This window comes from Chenopodium album, chromosome 8, assembly GCF_948465745.1.
Source record: "Chenopodium album chromosome 8, dcCheAlbu1.1, whole genome shotgun sequence".
Lineage (NCBI taxonomy): Eukaryota > Viridiplantae > Streptophyta > Magnoliopsida > Caryophyllales > Amaranthaceae > Chenopodium > Chenopodium album.
The window spans coordinates 5,519,631-5,528,216 of NC_137841.1; the positions used below are offsets into that span (position 1 = coordinate 5,519,631).

Here is an 8,586-nt window from a genome sequence, read left to right on the forward strand (position 1 = left end):
AAAAAACGGAGAGAGTGATTTAGAATCAATGAGACCACTACTTAGAAAAAAGCTAAAAGTGTGTCAACTATGGAGTAACTGAGAATAAAGGGAATTTCATAACAAAATTTGATAAACAATTCCTATCAAATATACTCCGTAATTCCCTACGCGCAAAATGATAGAAGAAACTGTAGTACATGAATCTCAGAAAACAATGGACTGTAGATTCACTAATGAATCTGAAAAAACTAGAATCTGTAATGAAAACCCAACTTAACAGAACTACACCAACAAAAAAAAAAAAGGAAAAAAAAAAAAAAAAAAAAAAAAAAAAATCCCACAATTTGTACATAAAAAAACCACTAAAATAACACAGGTTATAGGGTACTGAAAACAGACTATGAGTATAATTTACTAAAAAAAGAGAAGACTAGAATTTGCAGTGTATCTTGGCCAAACTGTTGCTTAATCTAACAAACAACTTTGAAACTTTCTAGCTTTGACAAGCTTCTACTTGGTACGTCTGCACTCTGCAGCGTAACCAGAACACTTTGCCAGTAATCAGATTATATTGCAAAAACTGTAATGACATTAATCCTTGAATGAATATCTGAACTTAGAGAGGCTTTCTGCAGCTATACAAGGGTAGAACCAATATGTTTGTCATCTGATATAAGAAGGTACGTGCAGTGCAATGCTATTAGCCAAAAGATTATATGCCATTGCTTTTAGTCCCAACAAGTAATAAAATAAAGTGCTAGATCACCACAGAATCAATTATTCTATCAACACATGGTAAAACATGACATATACGGAGTAATAAACAAGTGAACATAAAAACTCTCAGAAGTTTTTGTAAACAGATGAGAAAGAATTTACCTAATTAAGAATTTAATGGACACTAATAAAGTGAAATTTGTGATTCATATTCATATACTTCATATAAGATCTGAGTTAGGTTAAATGCATGATAATAACTAAGTGAATAACAAGCATGTTATAGGGATGTACTACTAAGTTTGGTACATGAATGAACATTAAAATTTCAGTGGGCGTTCAACCACTCACAAGTTTTTAGGAGGTCGAAAAAACAGTAGGAGAGGAGAAAACACTTAAAGTGGGAAACAAAAGCAGTACTTCGTAGGAAGTTTTATCAACAGAGAGAAGAAAGGATAGTGTAATTAAGAAGCTATGAGTGACTTGAAATTGACATCAGAACATACAACTTTGGAATGATCAACTAATCAAACAGTAAATTGGCAGAGTTTTCATCATTAATGATAACTCTGCAACTGCCAAAAGAAGTTAACCTAGTAGTTAATAACAAATCCTTAATTTCTCTGGCTGATCAAATCGAAGAACATGCTACCTGAGTTAATTTATACTACCTCCATACTAGTTGCACCCCTTCTATTTTCTCTAAATCAAAAGTGAAAAATGACAAAACCCAGTTCAGCAATAGAAGTGTGGAATTGAAAGAACACAGGAATTAGTTAAACAATAAAAGTTTAGACATGGATAATGATGAGACATCCAAAATAAATAACCCAAAAAGCTAGATAGTAAACACATGCCATGATTCAAAAGTGATCAGGTAACATAGTTTTTCAGATCACAATCAGCAGCACTTGAAAATACATCTGAACTTAAAATTGAAACTAAAGGCAAGCTTTTCCAATACCTTATAATTGTAGATGCTATTACTACTTTTAGGCTTCTCAGTTTCTAGAGTTTCTTAGCACCATAATGCCATAACATGAGCAAACAGCTGCATATGAAGGTCATGTACCTGATATTACAATATATCAGAACAGCACATTTATTCTATAATATGTTCCAACATAATAATAATACTTTGTATTTCCCTATTATTTTATAACTCATCTGAAAAACATCTAAAAAAGTAGATTTGTATCAATCAACTTGAACACAGAAAAGGTATGTGACTACAATATCCATTACTTTCCACGACGACATGAAATATAAACCCACTCTAAAGTTATTCTATAGCTAGTTGATTGATCAAGTTCTCCCTCCCACCTACTATTTGCATTGTTATAATGTAAATGTTTCTGCATCTTTCTACAATGCTATACTAATCATCTGTTTGAGGATGCCAACAAAAAAAGGCATATTTAACTAGCTTGAAATGGTCAAATAATAATAATTAAAAAAAAGGCATATATAATCAAAATCACTTAATGTTTTTTTTTGCTTGAGTGAAGGTCCATTGATTGTTAGGATTGTTTGTATCAATTAAAACTTTTTTATTTTTTTGAAGAAGTATCAATGAAAATTTAAGCTGATGTAAACATATAAGATGTATGTAAAACATTATTTAAGTAAACTTACTTGAGTGGGCAGAGCTCAATTGACTCCCAGACAGAGGCAACGAGAATCTTCCATTCTCTGTAAGTATACAGCCACTGGGATCACTTCTCAAATGTTGTTGTATCATCTCACACTCTTTAATATAAATGCATTTAATGCTTGGAGGAAGGCCATGGTCACCAAATGATTCGAATCGGGGGCAAGAGAGGACATTGATAGAGGACAAGTCAGGAAGAGTGGAACAACATATTGTTTTCAGATTTTGGAATCCCTTTATATGTAATGTACGCAGGGAAGAGGGAAGGTCAGAATCGCTAATGCAATCTAAGGAGCTGCTTACATTTACAAGTGTAAGAGAAATAGAATGAAGGGAAGTAAGACGGTGCAATCCCCACTCTTTTATTGGTTTGTCTGTGTTGGTATCAGAGATTGAAAGAGACCGCAGGTTCGTGGGTAAACCTTCCTCTGGAAAGTTGTGGAATTTTGGGCAATTTTCAGTTATTAAATCTGTAAGCGAGGTAAAATTGCTAACCAATGATTCAAGCCTTGGGCAATCCACAACATCAAGACGAGTGAGGTTCGGAAGGGTGTTCCCATTGGATATGATTCTCAAATATTGGAAACCCCTGATTTCTAAGAGACACAAGGAAGAGGGCAGAGAAAGATGTGGGCACAGAATACAATCTACTGAGTCTGCAGAGCTGCCTACATTTTTAAGCGTAAGAGCTTTAAGTGAATGAAGGAGGTGCAATTTCCACTCTGTTACTGCCTGCTTTATATTCACTTCTTCTATTTCAAGGAATACCAAGTTTCTGGGTAAGCCACCTTCCGCTAAGCTATGGATTTTGGGGCATTCAAGAATATATAATCGTTCGAGGGAGGTGAAATTGAGCAATTGACCAGGAAGCCTTTCCATAGACTTGCAATCCCATAACTCAAGTGTTTGTAAGGCCGGGAGAAGTAGATTTTGTTGTAATGATCTTAGACTTGGGCAACTTTCTATTTTCAAACTAGTGAGAAGAGGAAGTTCCAATGAAGCCTTTAGGAAAACTCCTATGTTTTCTTCACTCTTTGGGGTATTCCCGTCTTCACTTCTAGGAGACAAATTTGTAGGTTGTTCATCAAATTCTACAGACCCTAGTTTTTCACAACAATTGATATTCAACAGTTGTAGAGTTAAGGGAATATGATCAATAGAGACCATAGACTCACAGTATTCAACAGAGAGTGATGCAAGACGAGAAGCTGAGGAAGATGAATTCTTCAATTCCAAGGATTGCAGTTTTCTACATGCATTGATATCCAGCGTTCTAAGAGAAGGCAAATGAGGAGGTAGATTACCTTTCAATGACAGACAATAATCAATGGAAAGCTCTTCAAGGACAGGGAATGCCTTGTTGATAGCAACTGGTGGGTGCATCCACTTCTCCCATAATTCCAAACCAGATATAAGTAGAGTTTTCAAAGATGGAAATGGAGTTGAGCAATGCCCATAAAATTCAAGACCTACCTCCTTAATACCATTTATATGTTCAATCCTTAGACTCTTCAATGAGGGTAGCTGCCCTAGTGGGGCCAACCATTCACATTTTTCACAATTATTCAGCCTTATATGAGCCATGTTATTGAAAGAAGGATCTCCCAACCAACTTGGAAATGCCGAGCCAATGTACCCATCTAACCTAAACTCTTTGATGGAAGTGTAAGGCTGGAACTTCTCAACCACATCTCTCTTAGTCTTGTCATCAACATCACCTATATAAGTTCCACAAAAATTATTCAACTTCCCCAACTCCCTTACCCTAGACCTTGAGTCAATTACATCAAGACGAGAAGTTGAGGAAGACAAAATCTTCAATTCTAAGGATTGTAGTTGCATGTATTCTTTAATATCCAGCATTCTAAGAGAAGGCAAATGAGGAGGTATATCGCCTTGCAATGACGGACAATCTTTAATAGAAAGCTCTTCAAGGATAGGAAACGCCTTGTTGTCAGTTGGGTGCACCCACTTCTCCCAGGATTTCATATGAGAAAATTGAAGAGTCTTCAAAGATGAAAAAGGAGTTGACCAATTCCCATAAAATTCAAGACCTACCTCCTGAATACCATCCATATCTTCAACTAGCAGACTCTTCAACGAGCATAGTTGCCCCAATGGAGGCAAGCATACACATTTGAGACACTTTTTCAACTTTATGTCCACCATGTTAATGAAAGAGGGATCTCCCAACCAACTTGGGAATCTCGAGCCCATGTACCCAACCAACTCACACTCTTTGATGGAAGTGTGAGGCCGCAACTTCCCAACCACATCTCTCCTAGTCTTGTCATCAACATCATTAGTACAAGTACCCCATTTCAAATTCAACCCATCTAGATTCTTTTTTTTACAAAATTGGGCTTCTTCTGCATCCTCAACCTCAGTCACATTTTCTAGCCCGGAAACGATTAATAATCTTCCATGGAGCTGATTCAACTTCCCCAACTCCCTTACTCTGGACCCACCGCCAACTACCAAAACAAATGTATTCAAAGTTTGCAAGTTTGTTAATTTCCCAATTCCAAGCGGCATCTCCTTTACAGAGATATTAACAATGTTCAGATGACGGAGTTTTCCCAGCGATTCTATACATGGAATCTTCACAGCTTTATAACAGCCTTCCAAGCACAGTGTTTGGAGATTCCAAAGATTGTCGATTGATTGTGGCAACACTTTCATTCTTTTGAATTTGAGACTTAGGTAACGCAAGTGTTTTAAATCACCAATACAATCTGGCAAAACTTCAATTTTCTCTGACACTAGGTATAGGGAGCGTACGTATTGCATTCTTTGGATGAAGTCCAAATTGTCAATGATCAAACAGTAGTTGCATAGAAAAGTTCGCAACTGAGGAATCATGATTTGACTTCCCAATGTTTGAACATGCTCAGTGATAAATAAATGGCGAGTTCTTCCAAGATTTCTCTGTGTATCTACAACATCCATTACATAACAGATGCCACATGCAGCCAATTGAGCCATATCATGGATGAGGTCATGCATGATGAACTCTCCTTCACCATATGGAGTTTTTTCAAATAGTGACCTTGATACCAGATCGTTGAAGTACTTGTGGCCTATGTCTTCCATTGTTACAATTTGGGTTTCTGGTATAAAGCCCTGAGCCATCCATAGTAAGACAATTTTCATCTCCTTGAACTTGTAGTCTTTTGGAAATATTGAACAGTAAGCAAAAACTCGCTTCAAATGAGATGGCATATGATGGTAACTCAGCCTTAAAACTGGTAAAACACTGCTTTTCTCACCCCAAACATTGCTCTCTAATATCTTTTGGCGTTGGCTCTTGTCCGGAATACTTTTAAGAAGACCTCCTAGAGCTTTTGCTGCCAAAGGTAGTCCATTGATTTTTTCTATGATATTATCCCGCATCTCAGCAAGGTCAGAATCTACATTTGCATGCTGCTGAAATATAAGCCAACAATCATCGTTTGACAAACTTTCTAACTTGATGATATTGCGTTGAGTTGGATTATTAACCATCATCATTGCAATACTCTCAATTCTGGTTGTCATTATCACTCTGCTTCCTTTTGCACCGTGTCGGAAAGGTTCCTGCAGCTTGTACCAATCATCATATTCTTCGCTCCAAATATCATCAAGAACAATAAAGAATTTTTTGCCTTTTAGCACTTTCTGCAGTTTCACTTGTGCCTGATCCAAATTGCTACAGTCAAAATTGCTCTGGGAGGTTGAGTTAATTATATCTATTGTGACACGTTTAACATCGAACACATCCGAGACACACACCCATGCCTTGAGATCAAAATTACACTTCTGCTGCTCATCGCTGTATACATAGAGTTGCTCATCTCTGTATACATACTTCTGTTCATTGTTGTATACATACTGAGCAAGGGTCGTCTTCCCAATGCCACCCGTTCCAACAATAGGAATCACAACATAACCTTCACCACTCTGATCATGTTTCAGTAGCAGTGTAATTATCTCTTTTTTCTTCTCATCCCTTCCAAAAACTTTGCCTACCAAAGAAGTGGATTCTCTCTGGCTTCGAAGAGATTCTGTTTGGAGGATCTGCTGCTGCAACATGTGTGCTGCAGTGAGGGTCAAACTATGTGTCTGGTCGTGTATATCTTGCAAGCGCTCTGTAATGTCATCAATCTTGTCTTGAATGTCTTGATCAATAGCTTTGAGCAAGGTGGAGAGACTATTTGCAGCTCTTGAACTACTTGCACGAATGGTTTGCGCCTAATCAATGAATTCAGTAATTAGCATATCAATAGTTATTGAAAACTAAATTTTCCCTCTATTAACTTTAACTAGCAAATCAATAGTTATTGAGAACCATCTTTTTCCCTCTATAAATTTGAAAATTAAACATCATCAACTAATTATTCTTATTATTATTATTATTATTATTATTATTATTATTATTATTATTATTATTATTATTATTATTACCTTTGCCTAGTCGCTCCGCAAGAATTATACAGGCACTATTTTTCTTAATTGATTTTTAAAAACAAGACACTAATCTAATAGAAATAAAATTGTACAAGAAGATTTACACCTTCGCCTAGCCGCTCTCTCCAAGAATGGTACAAGACACTACTTTTCTTTATTGTTTTTAGGTTTTAATAAACAAGACACTAATCTAATATATATACAATTGTACAAGAAGACTTATGCCTTTGCCTAGCAGCGCTCCCCAAGAATTGTACAAGACACAAATTTTCTTTATTCTTTTTAATGAACAGAACACTAAATCTTATATAAATACAATTGTACAAGAGGATATTATTCAATCGAGTTGTTCAGATTGGGTCATTTTCTAATTGTGCTAAGTAATTAATTATAAACATTGATTGTTTTCCAATTGTTAGGCTTGTCATGTCTATTTATCCCACAGTTGAACTTGTTTTATCAGTTTGTAAGTAAAATACGAAGCAATACGGAGTAACAAGACTAATTACAACAACAACAACAATGACAATAAGTAATAAATAATAATCATTGTCATCTAACTAGCATTATGTCAATAAATAACGACATTAAGAAGTCAGTAAGTAAGATTTTAGCAGTACAAACCATATTGTTTAAAATCCCAGCGATTGAGTGATCATCAACTGCATTAGCTTGATCTTCCTCCGCCTGTTTCAACTGGTAACGTTGGGCTTCAATTGCGAAATGATCCAAGATATCTTCGATGTCGTAAGCTAAATCTTGGAGGTCATTGAGCCATAACTTGACAGGTTTACTGTGAAATTGCTGCAGCTCAGCATCATCCAAAAGAGCTTCCAGCCTAGTAAGTTGTATCTTCCATTTCTTGATTGTTTTCGGCAAATCAACACCACCAATCAACTTCAAGAATTGTGTTCCTCCGGTTGTCAACAGCTGCTCAAACAGCACCTGTAGAAACGCTGACAGAAACGTCTCGCCTATGGCCATCCTTGATCAGATCAGCTACTATTTTCCAATTTTGTGTTTGTTTTCAAAAAAAAAAAAAAAAATGATTTTTGCAAAAACAAGTGAATTATTGGGGGTTTAAGGGTAGGAAGAAGGGAAAAATGAGTTTATGAATTATTGGTGTGAATGAATGAATGGATAAGTGTACTCACAAATCAATTATTATTGTGGAAAATCTGTAGCAATTTCATCACTAAAATCTCACCAGAAATTGAGTACGATTTCCTAATATCATCAACAAACTCTAAATCCTTAAAATCCATTCTCTCAAGTGCTTTTGAATTAAAGATGAATGGGTAAATTTCAGCAATATACATGCAAATTTGTTACCAGTAGTATTATTCATTTATTTCATGATTTCAACTCAAAATTGCCCACTCAAACCCCAAAAAATAAATTTCTTAACAACTTAATTCATAAATTTATTGATTAAATATAATAAATGGAGAAAACGAAATGAAATTAAAGAAAAGTTGGAGATGGGTTTTGGACATACCGGAGTTATAGTGAAGCGGAGAAGTAGATGACTAGATAGTAGACCTGGCAATCCTGACCCAGACCCGATGACCCGACCCGAATGACCCGACCCATGACCCGAAATCGACCCGAAAACAGTGACCCGAAATTGACCCGAAACCCGAAATCAACCCGACCCGACCCATACCCGACCCGAAGTGGAATTGACCCGACCTTGACCCGAAACCCGAAGTGACCCGACCCGAAACGACCCGACCCGAAATGACCCGACCCGAAGTTGACCCGAGACCCGAAATAACCCGACCCGAAGT

The 8,586-nt window shown here is 36.4% G+C and overlaps 1 protein-coding gene across 1 annotated transcript; it reads right to left on the reverse strand.

Annotated features, from left to right (window-relative positions):
* Nucleotides 1-312: 312 nt before the first annotated feature.
* Nucleotides 313-8,063, reverse strand: LOC145555723 (putative disease resistance RPP13-like protein 1). The gene is made up of 3 exons (XM_081617450.1): nt 7,421-8,063; nt 2,335-6,580; nt 313-1,771 (listed from the first exon to the last, which is right to left on the reverse strand). Exons 1-3 carry the CDS (start codon nt 7,778-7,780, stop codon nt 1,764-1,766), a joined length of 4,614 nt encoding a protein of 1,537 aa, XP_081473576.1. The 5' UTR covers nt 7,781-8,063; the 3' UTR covers nt 313-1,763.
* Nucleotides 8,064-8,586: the final 523 nt, after the last annotated feature.